General features: G+C 30.5%; 1 protein-coding gene across 1 annotated transcript; it reads right to left on the reverse strand.

Moving 5' to 3' along the window:
- Positions 1-5,430: 5,430 nt before the first annotated feature.
- LOC108909186 lies at positions 5,431-17,208 on the reverse strand. Its single transcript, XM_018713433.1, has 4 exons — positions 17,178-17,208; positions 7,842-8,135; positions 5,943-6,509; positions 5,431-5,729 (listed from the first exon to the last, which is right to left on the reverse strand). Exons 1-4 carry the CDS (start codon positions 17,206-17,208, stop codon positions 5,431-5,433), a joined length of 1,191 nt encoding a protein of 396 aa, XP_018568949.1.
- Positions 17,209-18,949: the final 1,741 nt, after the last annotated feature.

An 18,949-nucleotide genomic window follows, 5' to 3' on the forward strand; every position in this document is an offset into this window, starting at 1 on the left:
TGGCCATAATCCTGTTTACCAAGATTTCAGGTAAGTATTGTAACTGTCTAAAAATCGTTAAATGGACTATTAAAGTGCTCGATAAATAAGTATTGCACTAAAATATAGAGGAGGCAGAGGAGCTATTACGACGAAGTATTTATGTACCAAAGCCCGTGTACTCTGGGACGTTGCCATAATTGTTTTTATTAGTCTGTCATTTCAATAATTACAGATTTAGTGTCCCTGAGACAGAAAAATGTTAATTAAATTTGCAACGTTTTTCGCTTATAATATACACTTATTTCTATCTCAAAAACGGGTTAAGGTTTATAAAGACTGCACTCTATGCTTTACTTACATTTAAGAAGTGTTTGTAGAGGCTTTAATAATTAAAAAAATATTTATCGGTAATTGACAAAGCCCCAGAGGTATATTTTATATTACAAGCTTAATTTTAACACATCGTTTTCGTTATTAGCATACTTTAGAGCTACAGCAGAAAACTGTAAGGTACAAATAGGAAACGAAAATATATGAACCCTAACAACACCTTAAAAATTACGGAAAAACAGGCATCGCCCAAACATAACTGTCAAGAGAAAATACATTGCGATCCTTTACAATAGGTGAAGAATCCCTCTATAATTAGATCAAAATTTGGGAACAAAATTATATCGGTTGTAAATAAATCTCTATTATGGCTCTGTATATCGCGTGTATGGTATCATAGCTGGAGTAGTGATAGTATACGCACATACAAACTCTGAAACCGAATCGACAATCTCTGTATATTCTTTGTCTTTTGTTCTATTAAAAATATGTAATGGCATACCATAGTTGCCAAATAACTATCGCGAGATGCCCCCACAGTGTTAAAATAAAAATTCAAAATAAGGGATTTGAAAATGTAATTTTAAATGATTATAAAGTAAATGTTTAGTTAGTTTTATATTCATTACCTATAGTTGGTGGTTAGCAGAATGTATCAAATTTATACAAAAATAAGCATCACTTGCAACTTCTATGATAAAACGTAATGAGGTGTTAATATGATACTTTTAAGTGAATCAATATGTCAGCAGTAGTCTCATGACTTATAACTGACAGCAGTATTTTTATTTTAATTGAAAAAATACAGTTATAAATATAATAGCGCACAAACATTTAAAAATACAATGTGTATAAACATCCCACGATATAACTATTAATGTCTTCATAGCTTAACCTGAATATGTTTGGGTCTATTAGCCCAATATAAGTACCTCTTTTAATATTATGTGTACTTACTTTCACAAATATTTACGTCTATTCAGTCTATTTTCAATAAATTAATTTTGTTATTTATATAATGCTGTTCAAAAATAAAAAATATGATTGAATATTTTTAGTTTTCACGAGGGATTTTATAGTACATCCAAAGTTTTAAACTAATAAAATAAGCTAACCATGAAAAAAGACAGGTACTAATATCTGTTACTTTCTCTAATAATGGAACTGATATTTTTACATACATGACCATACAAATAAAAGATATATTAATATGAGAAAATAAAACTAAAGTTAATTCATTTACACTGTACAATTAGACAACTCTAGCAGACTTTCCGCTATAATCACGTATTGAGATAAAAATTTGGGGCCAAATTGTTTCGAATACAAATAAAACTATATGTTTTTGTAATATCTTAGATTTAAAATAAATAACATCTAGACAAGACCATTACCTTCATGTGTATAATGTCTAGTACGGATACGACACTATGCTTCTGCCTCAAGTATAATTTTACCTTACGATTCCCGTACGGCAATATTTCCGTGGTAGATGTTAAAACCTCAGAATGTAACGGAATTTTATTATCCGACAACTACCGCACATGTCACAGCATTGAAAAAAGCTATTAATTAGCAAAATAATAGAATTTGAAATTATAAATATTATTAAATCCATTTTTCTATTAGATATAATGAGCGTTTTATTCATATTGAACCCCTCTTAGAAAATATTATGTTTTATTAAAAATTGATTGAGATATGAAAAAATGCATACAAGCAAAGGCATAATAGCGTTCAAATTATCTTGGTGCATCAATCTGTTACTCTGTTAATATAATTATTATGGAATATTTGCATATATTTAGAAAAATGTATATATTTTTAGTACTTAGTGGAAGGGAGGAAATTACGTATGTGATGATGGTGGAAAATATAATATATTAAAATAATAATATATTTTAAAATATACCTTTTGATAAAAAAGCGAGATGCACGCAATCGTGGGGGACATGTTTTGGTAGAAATATTATTTATTATTTTTCTTAATTATATGGGAATAATAAGCTTACCGAAGTTACATAAGTACTTAATCACTGGAAACAGACAAAACTTTAGTATACCTATCCATATCCGGTTACATCACTGTGAATGAAGTATTTAATGTTTAAATTAGATTTATGAAAATGGTAATATATTTTAAACATCCCTTCTGATAATGAAGCGAAATGCATGCGAACGTAGGGTATATATTTTGGTAGAAATAATATTTTCATGAGAATAGCTAGCCGATGACATTCTTAATCAGTGGAAACAGACAAGCCTTTAGTATGTATATCTATCCATTTACATCTAGGCAGATATTCAAGTACATCGTGTGAATGAAGTATTTAATGTTTAAATTAGATTTAAAAATAATTTGCTTTAAATAATCGAGAATTGTTTTGAAAATCCTACGATCCAAAGTATGAGAGGTCTCATCATTATGAATTTAAATATTTGTGGTACTGTAATAGTGCTTCATTCTTATTATTTTATGTTTAACTTATCAATACCGTTTCGATTATTAGCATACTTTAGGCGTACAACAGTGAATATCACTGTGAAAGGATAAGTAAAAAGGAATACGACAATCTTTATTGTCCCAATAACTAAATAAGAAAAACAATTACCCACCTTTGCTCTACTATGGCGATACAATAAGTTCAAACATCTCCTTTTTATTAAGAAGGACGCAACGGAAATAATATAAACTTATTAATTTACTAAAAATATCACTTTAAAATGGCTGAAATAAGAAAATTTCAAAAAACACATCACTGGATGGGTAAAGAACATGGACCTGAATTCATTGTATTTATAATTATTAGTTTATCTAAAATCCATAAGAATGTTTAATTAAAAATATATATAGACATTGCAGCAAAAAAATAGTACTAGCTGTATTTCTCGAAATATGACAAATTTATATAAATGTAAATATACTTGCAGCTTCTTTGAGAGAAAAGTAAAGAGGTGCTAATATTTGCTTATGGAATATTTAAACTATCTGCTATGTATTTAGTACCTAACAGATGATAACTGTCGTGCGTGATATGCAATATAGAAAAAGTTTTGGCACAATTCTTCAAACAATTGGAACCCGTTCGAATAAACGTAAAGCTATATTAAAGTAAATTTACAATGGCTGCTAATAAAAAATATATATTTTAAAAGGAAAACAGCACCGTATTTTTCAGAACTCTTTTGGTAAAATATTTAAATTTGAAATATGAAGATATTTTTAATTTTATGTACGCGCGCCATTATTCCATGGCTAGAAATTGGCCCCAATGATTTGGGATCGAGGGAGATTATCCCTCTTTATCCTGCTATGTCGTTAAATATCGGTAGCTGATTTTGCAAATGAGCGACAAAGCAAAAATCGATCATTTGGATAAAGCCTTTAGGGTAATGAAAGCATATCTACTGACTTATGTTCGTACATATTTGGTACTACGACAACCACATATATAGCCAGAAAGTGCTTATACTGACTTCTTTCTTGGAAAATTACTCAAATAGTGCATTTAGTATCCACGCCTCCTTTGCGCAATAAATGACAATATATGGTAATAGTAACAAAGTCATTCAAATAATTTAATTAATATTATTTTACATAAATAATACTACTAAACTGATACTACTATAATGATTATTATGATTGTAAAAATATAGTCGTATCGAAAATACACATATTTTTAACATACAATTTTTCATTATTTTTTTTTATAAATATGCAATAAAGAAAGGAAAATAAAGAATACACATTAATACATACAGTTTAATTAAATTATATATTAAACAGTTTTAATAAAAATAACATGATTGTAAGTGCTAAATTATCTTAACTAATCACTAAATACCAAACAAATATTTTTAAATACATATATATTTAAGTATAATTACTGAGTTCTTTGTTTTTTAAAATATATGAAGTAAACAATAACAAAAATTAATTTAAAATAACTAAATATATATTCTCAATGTTTTATGTGATATGTCCCTGTTGTGTTACTTAAAATGCAATTATTCAGTCCTTTGTTTTTTGTAGCCATATGGCACCGACTCGTGGTCTTTGTGGAACCACCTTTTTGTAGAATTTGGACGATATATTTTGGTTTCCTTGCGATTTATAATTTCGTGTATATTTGTTCTTCTTATACGGTTTGAAGTTATGTATACGGGCTCTGAAGGTCGGAGAACCATATTCTTTATAGTTTCGAAATTTACAATTTGTGAGGCTGCATGTGTCAAGGATATACCTTTAACTTTGCACACTATTTCTTCATGCTGATTGCTAGGTGATAATACTTTGTAGGCGTAATTTTTTGGACCGCCACTTGCAAATTCCGTGATGTAAGCCCCAGGANCTTTATAGTTTCGAAATTTACAATTTGTGAGGCTGCATGTGTCAAGGATATACCTTTAACTTTGCACACTATTTCTTCATGCTGATTGCTAGGTGATAATACTTTGTAGGCGTAATTTTTTGGACCGCCACTTGCAAATTCCGTGATGTAAGCCCCAGAACCATAAGATTCCAATTCATCTGTCAAGTCGCCTATGAATTTGCCCACTGTTGGTTCAAATTCTCCTTCTCGGTGGGTAAAGATAATTGAATCTGTATCGTAATATAACACCCTTTCTCCTAATTGCTCCAAGTAACTGTATAGTTTTAACCTTGCTTGTGTCGTGGTGTAGGCTGCAATGCACACATTAACGGTGGCAAGAGAGTCACAAGCTTCTTCTTTGAATTGCCAGTTTATTATTAGGGTATTTTCATTTACGGGTAATGCGTGGCATACATCAATGGAAGGGTTTGTTAACATATCAAAGAATTATTTAGGTGTATTGACTATTGTTGTTTTTGTTTGGTTTTCTCTCTGGCCAAACTTGCCCCAGAATGAATTAAGCATTAATTTAGCTAGAGAACGAAGACCAGGATTTTCACAGATTTCATTAAATTCTAATTGAACGTTTTCCCGGACTAGAAACTCTTCGATATATTCGTTACGTTTTTCTGTTGTATCACACGTTTTAGGCCATCCGGAAGCTTGCTGCTTTGCTTTTATAAATTTGTTCATCATAGTAGTGAACAAACCTTCTGCTTTTGTAATTTTGTCAAATTTTTGCATCTCAATTCCAGACTTCATAGATCTCCATCAATCTGTACCCTTTCTCCAAAGCTTTCATTACTTCATCGGCAACCCATGTTCCACTTAAAGCTCTTTCATCCTCTTCATGACTGCAAGTGTTCTTTTGCATTTGTTGTCCACATATCCGACAAAGTACAAACATAAGTTTGTTATTTATCTTCTGTGGTAGAACAGGGTGATACAAATCCTGAGGCGGTAAGATTTTGCATTTTATAAGACCATCTATTTCTTTTAAATCTAGGGCGTTACATTCTTCACCGAGATAGATTTTCGGATGACCTACAGGAAATTTGCCATATTTACAAACCCAGGGGTATAGGGAACACACATCTAGATACTTGATTTTTTCACCCTGATTAACTTTATAGTATTCGAAGGTATTGCCCGTTCTTCCACCATAAAATGCATCGCGAGGGTTTAATGGAGCATTAACAAGTAGAGCATGCTTTTCAGTATACAAATTAATATCTTTATTGTCTTTCATTAACGTACGAAAGTTGCATTCCCATATTTCGATGATATCGTATCCTAGATTTTTGAGACGTTCCGTTTTGGCAGCAGTGCTTTCAAAGCGTCTTTCTAAAGTATCTGACGGATCTTCATATGTGGGATTGTTTCTGTTGTATTTGAAACAATGTGCACAACCGTGGTAATAGCACCCATAAAACTCAAAGATTTGATTTGTTTCATTGCAATAACCATCGACTTTTACTCCCTCCAACACTGTTTCCTTTCCTTTGGCAGCATGCATTATACTTACACCACGTTGTCTTTCTTCCCACACCAACCACTGTATGGCTATTCTACTCTGGTTATCACGCCATCTGTACCCGTTCTTAGGGATAATACCTATGGTGTTTGCCTGGAGGAAGTTGCGACGAAACACTTTATTGCATGCTGACGCTATGGTGCAGGCTTCGGTAAAAGGGCACACTTTACTTGTTTCCAAAAGCTGCTGCCTAAATTTCAAACAGGCCGTAGTAAGTATTTCTACATCGGATATACAATATTCCATTAGCTCTTTCTGAAAGTCGAACACGTATTTTTCACGGATCTTCTCTGAATGCCATTTTATTAAATTAGTTCTTTCACTCCCTACTAAGTTATCAGGACTATAATATTTTAGAGCGGGCAATGATCCTTTATAATTTTCATTTCCGGATGTATTAAAAAGATGGGGGAAATACCCCTTTTTCAGCTATATCAACCCAAATGCTTTAGGTAGTTTAGACAACGCCATTGGAAAATAATTAAGAGAGTCCAAAAATTTTAAGTTATCCAATTCCATTAAAATCAGCTTTGTGCCACGCATAACTAATTCAGGAGTAAGATTCATTTTAGTCAGGATATGGTTTAAAATAAATTGATGATCAAAGCTACCTCCATTATGGGCCATAACTACCACCTTCTTGAATAATTTTCTCTGATTTAGCAGAAATTCAACGAATCTTGTAATCGGGTCTACTTTCAATACCTGTAAGCGGACACCACACTTCGAGCAGGTATTTTGTTGTGAGTTCATACATATATCACAACACTGTTTGTATACACAAAGGTTCGGTTCATGATGGAGGGATCCATTATCTCGCTGATTTTCTTGTCTTGTTTCTAGATCGTAAAAAACAAAAAGCAGGTCGTTAGTTTTGGGTTTCCTTAAGTCGGGTTGTATGAAGCACAGATGATCTTGAGGTACATGAACGTTGCATATTTTACAAAATATTTCACCGCAATGGTGTTTTCGGTCGGCTTTTATGGTCCTCAAGCATTTGTCACAATATGTAATTTGATCGCAAACTGTGCTTTGTCCCAATGAACCTGATTTTCTGTGATTATCGTAACAATCTTGACCTCTGAATGATCTTTTGCAACAATCGCATATTAACTTTTGCGCGGGGGGACATGTGGGTGTTTGTTGACAACATGGGCATGTACCCCCTCATCTGTGCTTATTTTTGTGGTCGTATGGAGTGTAACATATCTCGCAATAATAACCACAACAAAAAGCAGCAGTCAACGAAGTTATTACGTTATAGTGACCCTTATGGTGGAGTAAATTAAGTGCAGGTCCCTCACTACCACCACTGAATATGACTTCACGACCTTTGTTTCCATAATCATAAACAACAATTCTGTAGCCCGTAAGGTATCTCTGAAATATTTGTATACCAGCACCCTCATCAGGAATCGAGACACTAGCGTTATGACAAAGCTCCAAAGCCCCTTGCCGCTGTACTTTTCCTATATGTCTACGCACTTTTGTATATTCACGATCCTTGTCAACGTAACTCTTTGCAACCACTAATGCGCGAGGTAGGCATAAGTTATCTTTGTTGTTAATAGAAATAATTCCTCTACGCATACTGCATTCTTCATCAAACGTATTGAACTTACGAGCCCGGCCTTTTCCGCGACCAACAGGCATTTTCACAGTAGTCACACCAAGGTAAAATGTTTCCGTCTTGATTCCAGACGAGTTTGATTGGTATACACTGCTTATTATACTCCATATGTCGTCATAAGTAATCTCGTTCACTGGTCTGAAACGGGCCCAGCCCTCGCCCCGTAGAAAATCCTTGGAGCAGAATGAAAACGCTACTTGATCCTGGAGATCCAGATCTTCTGTACCTTTAGCTATTATTTGGTTAACAGCATCCTTTATCCATCCTACAGGTTCAGTACCATCAGCTATGGGTTTAATTTTAAATTCAATAGTACGCCCGGTCAAATTGAATCGGCGTACCTTTTTCAGCATATCTTTAATGATAATAAATTTTTCCATATTTCTCAACTTATCGTAAAGGGTACCGCAAAGGACGTCTTCACAATACAAATCGTCGTTGAAAACTGATTGATTGTCTATACAGCTCTCTTATTTATATGCTCTGGATATAGGGTATCGATGAAACCTGAAAGCAAAGGGGCTGATTAGTAATGTGAATTTAAATTATTAACTCGTTAAGTACATAGCATGAATGTAAGTACCTCTAGTACCAGATTATCTCCAGTTTTAACTTAAAATTTAAGTAGTAATTCTGAGAACACAAGCTTTTGGAAACTGAGACAAATATTAATAATAAAAGTATATTTTCCTTAAATAGAAATATTTTTAAAATTTTACACTATTACAACACTAGTAATAACACATACGTACACCAATTCACGGATTCCTATTTACATCCTCAAGTAACATCAAACTATTTTATATTTCTAAAAGGTCGTCTGAAATTCATTATTTCTTCTTTATTTACATAAAACAATGCATTTTTACAAACTTTATGAATTGAATTAGTTCACAATGAATAAATAGATCAAAATTTTATGTGGATATAACGCTTAGAAGACATATTAATCTGGTCTCAAACTTCTTCTGCTTTTTATACAAGTTTAAGAAATTGAAAATTTTCCATTTAGATGCATTTAAATTAAAGTATCAATTATATCTTGAAAGCGAACACTGTAGTAGTGCTTATATATTAATTTTTGTACAATAACATTAGTAAATTTTTCATACAATGAATTTGTTAAAAATGGACAATACAATCACTATTAATGACACCGATTATAATTGTAATGACCTTAAAATACTTTTATATACTTTCTCAAATGAAAACTCAAAATTATTTCATTTAGTGTATTGTTTTCTCCGCTGGCTTACGTTGGGCTTTTAATATATTTTAATTTTAATATATGGAATTATTATGCTTATTTTCGTTTCTGTTGTTTAATGTAGAATCAATAGACTACATAGTATAGTCAATTAAAAATATCTGACGTCATACCCATATTAAAAATTAACAATTATATACCAATAGTTATAATTTTACATAACCATAATTACTCTTTATAGAAGCACATATATGTTTTACATATTTGATGAATATGGATCATTTATATCGCTGTTTTTCTGTTATGATGATATTATAGATACATGGAGCAACTTTAAGGACCTGTTTTAAAAGAAATTTCTACTAAAATATACTATATACTAAATGGGGTTATATTATTAGCATTAATATTTTTAACCAAATTATCTATTGCGAAAATATACTTGCTGCAATTTTTGACTTTGCCTATTACCAGAAAAGGTGTATTTTTAAGTAGCGCATAAAAATGTATTTCAATGTACATGTTTTGGTATCAGCGACCACATTAATGATCAATGTATATTAAACGTTCGTTACAATCATTTACAAGGCAAAATATGAAGTGATTATTTGCCAATTCAAGGACATAAATGGTTAAATGGTTAAACAAATACAGTAAATAAAATTGTATGTCCCTTTCTTTTCTTCTATATACTCATAGATATTTTCAAATTTATGGCAAATTATGATTCCACTCTTATATTTTTGCTTTAATTTACTTGTTCTACATAAAAAATGTCTTATTGTAGCAAAACAACAAAATAACCAAAAATTGGTTAGATTGAAGTCTACGGTATAAGAATATATACATATTTAAGGAACAAATCTAAACTTGTAAATAGTAGTAAAGGTGGTGTATTCGCGTTTATTTTAATTCTTTTGCATAAAAATATGTTTTATTATTGTAGGAAATCGTGACAAATGAGTAACAGTTACAAATTGATAGTTATACAAAGAAATGCAAATTGCTAGTTTTAATTCATAAAACCATAAAGAGTCAAAGGCAAAATGCAAATTGGACCTCAAAAATAGTACTTATATCGGGGATAAAGAACAGGTAAATAAGATTGACTCCAACTAACACGTCCTTGTTACAATTAAAAGGGAAATTTTACTCTATAACACTGTGTGCCATATATAACTACTAGTATCTAGATATGATCTGTCTAGTTTAGTTATTTTTTCCCAGTGTGATAAAAATAATTCAAACAATTTTAGTAACATTTTGTAGGCATTATAAACTGTACGGTGTATAACGGTAATTTTAATTAGTTTCTTTAAATTACGATAATAAACATGCTCTTGAATCGGATGGACTTGTTTGTCACACATCTGGGAAGACAAACTTATTTTTCATTTTCAATTCTATTCTATTCAATTCTTGTATTTTATTATTATCTACAATAAATTAATAAACCTTGTTAGGCAAAGAAAATCGTTTAAACCTTTTGATTCTTCCAGCTGCAAGTGACATTAAGTATTTTTTAAGTTAACTTAAAAATACTTGTCCCTTGAAGTAAGTATACACAGATGACAAAATAGCAGATCAATATAAAAACGCAGCTTTCGCTGTTTCTTCTTGACTTTAGAAGATTTTTTTATTTAATAATATTCCTGGCGCACTGTAATATCTGCTTCCTTTTCTAGTTCGTTATCCCTTTTTAATTCAAGATATTCCATTTATGTATAATTGTTACAATTTTACGTCATCGAATATTTTTCATTTTAACCTATATAAGTGCAGAGTCTAACTTTATAATTAATTTAGCTTTAAATGTATAATTAAAATGTCTTATTAAGTTAATTCATCTCGATATCTTTCTTTTCCTCTATCCCAAGAAACAAATCTAAATATGGTACTGTAGGTACCACTTAAAATTGTTTATCTAGTAGTTTGCTTTTGGGTATCAAAACAAAAATTTAAATGTAAATCTGGAGACTAAATCACAAAGGTTTCATAAATTTGTTGATCTTGACAGCATATGACATAGAAACAACCATTACAAAACATTTCATGTGGGGTTCTTATCACCTGTTATATGTAGTATATCTGTAGTAAATTCAAAATACATCACGTCCTTTAATTTAATATACAACCTCTGAAGTCTTCATATATTTCCATAAGTAAAATGGATATTGATCTTCATCTACATTTGAAAGTTACCTATGATGGTCATATATATATATATATAGGCCCGTAAGTAGCTTAATAGAAGTCAAAACAATGCTGTTAAAAAGATTTAAAAACAAAATCTCAAAATGTTCATAAAAGTTATTTGCAAAATTTGCGTTTGCGAATTTTATTTGTTCCTTCAACGCTGTTACGCGATATTGGTATTGATTTTGATAGGGCATACATTTTAATTTTGAGGTTTTTGTATGCATAATTTACATTAATATTCTTCAAATAATTTTCATAAACATTTACTTTAAAATGTATATAATAAATATATCAAGTGGTTTTATGGAACCTACAAACAGTGAGCTATATTAACAGACACAAGAATTTGTATTTTTAGATTATTCTATAGAATGCATGCATACGAGCTATAAAATTATCAAGTATACATTTTTAATTGGACAGTTGTTAAAAATTCCTCTAGCAATAAAAATCATCTTTATCTCGCATTATTGTTGTTTTATATTTCAGATCATATATGGCTAGTTTTACACGTGCTTGCACTTTCATGCATTTGCATATAATATAATATAATAATGCATATAATGCATTTAATACATCTTATTCATAAATAGCTATTTCAATTCAAAAACATATTCATATTCGTATTGAAAAATTTAATTTTAATTCTAATATTTTGAATAAACAACACAATTATTGGCATATTTATTCTGATTTTATATTATTATAGCACACCTAGATGCACTTCTTGAAAAATTTTAGAAAGTAGAGTTGCTATACGTTTAAATGCCATTTGCTATACCTACCATTAGAGTACATTCTTACAAAATTACCAAAAAGTAAGTGTACAGGCCGACAAAATTTTACGAAAATCCAGAACCAGAGACCGGATCTATTGTACCCAAAGGATTTTGGTGCGCTATTATGAATCCAAGCTCAGAAATGACCCATCACCCTAGGTTCTCGAGATATTCTAATCTAAAAGTGCAAAAATCCTTCGGATACACTAGGTCCGGTTTCTGGTTCTGAAAATTGTCACCCTGTGTAATATAACAGCCATTAACTACATAGTTTACCACCGCGCAGCAACGGCTGTCTTTGTAGCGCAGTTACGATACAATTTTTTCAAAAATATTGAAAAAGTATATTATACTAATATACTTTCAAAACAATGGCCTGATGTTCGATTAGATTTTATTTGGATGACGTATTATGGTGATATGTGCTATTTAATCTTGTTTACGACATTTATTTTAAAATTACTAAAACTAAGATTCTTAAGAGTGTACCTAATTTTTAGATAAATCCTTTTATCTTGGTGATTTTGATGTAGCAGCCTTTATAACGACGTTATTGTTGAAAAAACATACTTTGCAATTATTTTTTATAAACAATATTAGCTCATTTTGCTATGGTTTTTATTTTCATATACTATGTATATATAATATGCACGTTGAAACATTAATATACCTGTATTTGATAATTACTTATATCAATCCTAACGATGAATAACTTTTTAAAGATCTGAATAACAACATTAAACGTATCAAGAAATGTAAAATACTTACAGACTATTTAGTATAAGATTGGAAAATATGCAATTAACCTAATTTTGAACTTGTAACTTATTGCAGTTTAACTTATTGTAAGGCTATTTGCCTGATGTGAGATTATAGAACGTGTAATTATTATATATTTTTAATACTTCTCCACTAAAATTTCGACAGCCTTTTAAAATGGAAAATAAGCAAGTGTTCTTAAAATAAATGCATAGGTATATCAAATAGTAATTGTGTAAGTAATTTTTAAAATTTAATAGAATGCAAAAATAATATAGATACTAGAAACACGCATGTGTGAATTCACTGTGTGGGAATAAAAATACATGTTATTTGTGCCTTAGTCTGTTTAATCAGCAAAATGACTTACCTGTGTAAAGTATAAAGGTGCAAATCGTTGGAGTCGGAATCAAAACAATAATACAATTATACTTTAACATTAAAATATTGAGAATACGTATAGAATAATATAATAATTATATGTTGAGATTGAAAACACTAAAATACTGAGAGTTCAGTCCTAGACGCGTACTTTCTCCTTCAGAACGAACAAGTAAATAACGTTACACTAACTTCTCCTGATCGCAATCTCGGGATTCAACGGGGATGCAGTCCTCCTCCCACTTAACTGACTACAAGATGTAAATGCAAACTAATGCATTTATGAAATAGAAAAGAAAACAACGACCACCCTCCTAACATATGGCCGTCTCAAAATTCCAGACAGGGTACCTACTCACTCCTCTTATCACGACTACCCATATTCTACAAGACCACCCGGATGTAGCCTAAAACAAGCTGATACAAGTTTGAATAGAAAACAAAGGATGTAACTAAAATAATTGTTACTTGTAGCAGCGACAATCACGTTTTTTGGGGATACTATAGAAAATTTTATATTTTACTATTATAGTCAATAACACCGGCCAAAAATACCAGAATGAATTTAATGGAAAATTTACTGCCTTATTAAAGACAGAATATAGTACCTGCTACAAAATAATAAGCATTTATTTTCTTGACGCCCTTAGCATCCTATTCTGTCATGCTGACAGACATTACCACTGCCTCGTTTTAAAATATTAGCAAACTTGTATAGGTGGCAGATAGTTTAAATATTCCATAAGCAAATATTAGCACCTCTTTACTTTTCTCTCAAAGAAGCTGCAAGTATATTTACATTTACTTATATAAATTTGTCATATTTCGAGAAATACAGCTAGTACTATTTTTTTGCTGCAATGTCTATATACATTTTTAATTAAACATTCTTATGGATTTTAGATAAACTAATAATTATAAATACAATGAATTCAGGTCCATGTTCTTTACCCATCCAGTGATGTGTTTTTTGAAATTTTCTTATTTCAACCATTTTAAAGTGATATTTTTAGTAAATTAATAAGTTTATATTATTTCCGTTGCGTCCTTCTTAATAAAAAGGAGATGTTTGAACTTATTGTATCGCCATAGTAGAGCAAAGGTGGGTAATTGTTTTTCTTATTTAGTTATTGGGACAATAAAGATTGTCGTATTCCTTTTTACTTATCCTTTCACAGTGATATTCACTGTTGTACGCCTAAAGTATGCTAATAATCGAAACGGTATTGATAAGTTAAACATAAAATAATAAGAATGAAGCACTATTACAGTACCACAAATATTTAAATTCATAATGATGAGACCTCTCATACTTTGGATCCTAGAATTTTCAAAACAATTCTCGATTATTTAAAGCAAATTATTTTTAAATCTAATTTAAACATTAAATACTTCATTCACACGATGTACTTGAATATCTGCCTAGATGTAAATGGATAGATATACATACTAAAGGCTTGTCTGTTTCCACTGATTAAGAATGTCATCGGCTAGCTATTCTCATGAAAATATTATTTCTACCAAAATATATACCCTACGTTCGCATGCATTTCGCTTCATTATCAGAAGGGATGTTTAAAATATATTACCATTTTCATAAATCTAATTTAAACATTAAATACTTCATTCACAGTGATGTAACCGGATATGGATAGGTATACTAAAGTTTTGTCTGTTTCCAGTGATTAAGTACTTATGTAACTTCGGTAAGCTTATTATTCCCATATAATTAAGAAAAATAATAAATAATATTTCTACCAAAACATGTCCCCCACGATTGCGTGCATCTCGCTTTTTTATCAAAAGGTATATTTTAAAATATATTATTATTTTAATATATTATATTTTCCACCATCATCACATACGTAATTTCCTCCCTTCCACTAAGTACTAAAAATATATACATTTTTCTAAATATATGCAAATATTCCATAATAATTATATTAACAGAGTAACAGATTGATGCACCAAGATAATTTGAACGCTATTATGCCTTTGCTTGTATGCATTTTTTCATATCTCAATCAATTTTTAATAAAACAATATTTTCTAAGAGGGGTTCAATATGATTAAAACGCTAGTCATTATCTCTGATAGAAAAATGGATTTAATAATATTTATAATTTCAAATTCTATTATTTTGCTAATTAATAGCTTTTTTCAATGCTGTGACATGTGCGGTAGTTGTCGGATAATAAAATTCCGTTACATTCTGAGGTTTTAACATCTACCACGGAAATATTGCCGTACGGGAATCGTAAGGTAAAATTATACTTGAGGCAGAAGCATAGTGTCGTATCCGTACTAGACATTATACACATGAAGGTAATGGTCTTGTCTAAAGATGTTATTTATTTTAAATCTATGATATTACAAAAACATACAGTTTTATTTGTATTCGAAACAATTTGGCCCCAAATTTTTATCTCAATACGTGATTATAGCGGAAAGTCTGCTAGAGTTGTCTAATTGTACAGTGTAAATGAATTAACTTTAGTTTTATTTTATCATATTAATATATCTTTTATTTGTATGGTCATGTATGTAAAAATATCAGTTCCATTATTAGAGAAAGTAACAGATATTAGTACCTGTCTTTTTTCATGGTTAGCTTATTTTATTAGTTTAAAACTTTGGATGTACTATAAAATCCCTCGTGAAAACTAAAAATATTCAATCATATTTTTTATTTTTGAACAGCATTATATAAATAACAAAATTAATTTATTGAAAATAGACTGAATAGACGTAAATATTTGTGAAAGTAAGTACACATAATATTAAAAGAGGTACTTATATTGGGCTAATAGACCCAAACATATTCAGGTTAAGCTATGAAGACATTAATAGTTACATCGTGGGATGTTTATACACATTGTACTTTTAAATGTTTGTGCGCTATTATATTTATAACTGTATTATTTCAATTAAAATAAAAATACTGCTGTCAGTTATAAGTCATGAGACTATTGCTGACATATTGATTCACTTAAAAGTATCATATTAACACCTCATTACGTTTTATCATAGAAGTTGCAAGTGATGCTTATTTTTGTATAAATTTGATACATTCTGCTAACCACCAACTATAGGTAATGAATATAAAACTAACTAAACATTTACTTTATAATCATTTAAAATTACATTTTCAAATCCCTTATTTTGAATTTTTATTTTAACACTGTGGGGGCATCTCGCGATAGTTATTTGGCAACTATGGTATGCCATTACATATTTTTAATAGAACAAAAGACAAAGAATATACAGAGATTGTCGATTCGGTTTCAGAGTTTGTATGTGCGTATACTATCACTACTCCAGCTATGATACCACACACGCGATATACAGAGCCATAATAGAGATTTATTTACAACCGATATAATTTTGTTCCCAAATTTTGATCTAATTATAGAGGAAATCTTCACCTATTGTAAAGGATCGCAATGTATTTTCTCTTGACAGTTATGTTTGGGCGATGCCTGTTTTTCCGTAATTTTTAAGGTGTTGTTAGGGTTCATATATTTTCGTTTCCTATTTGTACCTTACAGTTTTCTGCTGTAGCTCTAAAGTATGCTAATAACGAAAACGATGTGTTAAAATTAAGCTTGTAATATAAAATATACCTCTGGGGCTTTGTCAATTACCGATAAATATTTTTTTAATTATTAAAGCCTCTACAAACACTTCTTAAATGTAAGTAAAGCATAGAGTGCAGTCTTTATAAACCTTAACCCGTTTTTGAGATAGAAATAAGTGTATATTATAAGCGAAAAACGTTGCAAATTTAATTAACATTTTTCTGTCTCAGGGACACTAAATCTGTAATTATTGAAATGACAGACTAATAAAAACAATTATGGCAACGTCCCAGAGTACACGGGCTTTGGTACATAAATACTTCGTCGTAATACCTCCTCGGCCTCCTCTACATTTTAGTGCAATACTTATTTATCGAGCACTTTAATAGTCCATTTAATGATTTTTAGACAGTTACAATACTTACCTGAAATCTTGGTAAACAGGATTATGGCCATTCTTTGATACACAATTATCTAAAAATAATTATCAACGTATATATAGCCCGGCATAACCTAGATAGTTATGCAATTATTAAGAATAAATAACTATTTTCAATTCCTAAAATATTACTCTGCTACCTGTGTATATACTAATTATAAATAATCATGCGCCGGATGTTAATTATTATAATCGAACGAAATAAATTAATTGTCTTATGTTTATAAATTTACCTTACTCCAATCTCAAGTCCCGACGCCTTTGCACCTGCCAGCCGATCTGGGCCGAGCGACCCCCGATCGCACACTACTGAAGGCCACAAGCGGGCGTCCCGACGTCCGGGCGTCCGTCTGTCTCAACTGTCGCCTTACCTACTTAGAAGTTTGACCTATGTATAATTTATTACAATTATGACATGGAATTTTATAAACAACATTAGATTTTTCAAGAGTTTTAACAGAAGATTTAATTTTGGAAAATAATAATAATAAATATCAAAACTGGCTCTGAATTATTATAGTAGACAGCCTGTATATACAGTGTAATTTACTTAACGTCGGAACACCTCCATATTTAGGATGGCGTTGGACGATTTCCAAAATTCTTATTTTTATGTGGTAGTACTCAAAAAAGACTACTTTTTGATGTTATATTTTTTGACATGTGATCTTTTCTACGGCCTACTATCATTAAGAAAGGACCCTCAAAAATTAAAAAAACGACGCATTTTTTAAGAAAGAAATGGATAGCATTTTCGATTTGATCACACCTCAAAACCCTAAATCCAAAGTTTCATTATTATAGCTTTTACAGGGTGTTCACAAAATAGGTGCAAACTTTGTAAAAATTTCACTCATTGCAGTGTCTTGTATTAAGTGGAAAATATTTTTATGGTATATTTTCATAATTGTAATTAATTTTTCCATGCAGTTTCATTGATTTCACTCATACAGGGCGCTCACAATAAGACAGCCAAATTATATACAGGCCGTTACGAATTAATTTTTATATGTAACGTTTCGTCTCTCCAGGACCATCATTAACTTATTTTTTTTAAATCCGACACTGGAATTTTTATTACATTTTTTGCAAGCCTTCAAGACCCCCAATGTTTGCCTCAGCCCGAACCAGATTCAGACGTTTTGTCTCGAAAAATTCATCTTCAGTGTATTCGTTCCAAATTTATCTAACTTTTTTACTTAAATTTTTTTGTTTATTGAATTGTCGAACACTGTAAGTGTCGTTAGACCCTTTGAAATCCATCTAGTTATTTAAACTATTACCACCACGCATTAAAATAATACATTATTAGAGTTTTATTCCCGTGTCCAGTTATTTCTATGCTTCTCGAGTGCTCAAAATTCAAACAAATTTCGATCTATTTTTTTTTTTCAGGATATTCATACAAATACATCTGACAATGCTCTTTCACAGTTGCAGTTACTGATATAATAAATTCCGATAATATTACGCTGATCTTCATTTTTAACCTTTGCCAAAACGAAAATGTTTTTGAACATTTAATGAAATTTTTGAAAGAATAATATTCAGTTAGCGTTTTGGTTGTTCATATGCATTTTTAAGAATTAATTTGTCATAATAAAATTAAAATTGTAATAATGTTTTAATTTTGACACACTTACTGAGTTATGTATGAACAAGTGATGGTAATAGTTAATAATAATAAATGTTTTATTGTAACGCGTGGTAGTAATAGTTTAAATAACTAGATGGATTTCACAGGGTCTAACGACACTT

This window comes from Anoplophora glabripennis, unplaced genomic scaffold (assembly GCF_000390285.2).
Source record: "Anoplophora glabripennis isolate ALB-LARVAE unplaced genomic scaffold, Agla_2.0 scaffold571, whole genome shotgun sequence".
NCBI classification, from domain to species: Eukaryota; Metazoa; Arthropoda; class Insecta; order Coleoptera; family Cerambycidae; genus Anoplophora; species Anoplophora glabripennis.

Excerpts from the sequence above, each read along its gene's own strand:
- LOC108909186 (XM_018713433.1), bottom strand. The coding sequence starts at position 17,208 with ATGGCCATAATCCTGTTTACCAAGATTTCAG. Across the intron at positions 8,136-17,177 it reads CCTGTTTACCAAGATTTCAG|CTGATGGTACTGAACCTGTA; the intron begins GTAAGTATTGTA and ends TTAAACCCATAG. Across the intron at positions 6,510-7,841 it reads TCGCGGAAAAGGCCGGGCTC|AGAAGATCCGTGAAAAATAC; the intron begins GTAAGTTCAATA and ends AATGGCATTCAG.